Source organism: Sphaeroforma arctica (assembly GCF_001186125.1).
Source record: "Sphaeroforma arctica JP610 unplaced genomic scaffold supercont1.10338, whole genome shotgun sequence".
Lineage (NCBI taxonomy): Eukaryota > Ichthyosporea > Ichthyophonida > Sphaeroforma > Sphaeroforma arctica.
Window position 1 is genome coordinate 1 of NW_014030220.1, and position 952 is coordinate 952.

Here is a 952-nt window from a genome sequence, read left to right on the forward strand (position 1 = left end):
GTATGTATGTATGTATGTATGTATGTATGATGTATATATATGTAATATAATATAGGCTCACACACCTTTATTTTTCTAACATGAGCTTTCACGGGCACTAATGGCATATACTAAGACAATCTAATACCCTAAACTCTACCCCACTTCTTCTACCATAGTTGTGTGTTGTGCTGGATGGTAAGTTTGAATCCTTCCTACAAGGCATTGACAAGTCCAGCCCTAGTGCACTGCAGGCATCAATGCTCGAGTGGACCACCGCTAACTGTGAGGTATGCCCAATACTTCCGAGGTTATCTGTACACTTTTATAGGGGTATATATGTATATATATATATGTATGAATGTATATATATATATATATGTATGTATGTATATATATATATATTATACAATATGGCACATTATAGACCTCAAATGTTCTGTATATATGCAGGGGTACTAAATATACTATATACTATATATTATACCGTATATCTATAAACTATATATCTATAAAGTTATGGCCCCCATCTTCCGTTCCATATTCCACAATCTTCATACACGTACTTCTCACCATACACTTGACTGAGATGAACCAAGCACCACATGTATATACTTAATCAATTCACGCTTTGACCTTATTTTGAAATATTTGGGACTACTTTTCCAAATTTGACCTCTTCTTTTATTATTTTGGACTACTTTTTGACATTTGGCCTCTTTTTCTTAGACCCCTTTTTTTATCAAATTATACTGAACTATTATTCAACCCTTGCTATTCCATAACAGGCGTCGAAACTGGAGAGCGCGACGAATCATGCCCTTAAGGCGACGGTGGACCGCTTATATCCCGGCGCTTCTAGCAGTGGCCAAGGTGTGTATGTGATTTAGTTATATGTATCTATGTATCTATGTAGTGTTTATATGTATGTAATTATGTAAATATGTATGTCGGTATGTATGTATGCATAATG

The 952-nt window shown here is 35.0% G+C and overlaps 1 protein-coding gene across 1 annotated transcript; it reads left to right on the forward strand.

Annotated features, from left to right (window-relative positions):
- Positions 1-158: 158 nt before the first annotated feature.
- Positions 159-869, forward strand: SARC_17310 (hypothetical protein; the record flags this gene model as incomplete). Its single annotated transcript, XM_014288594.1, has 2 exons — positions 159-269; positions 768-869. 2 exons carry the CDS (start codon positions 159-161, stop codon positions 867-869), a joined length of 213 nt encoding a protein of 70 aa, XP_014144069.1.
- Between the last annotated feature and the right edge of the window lie 83 nt (positions 870-952).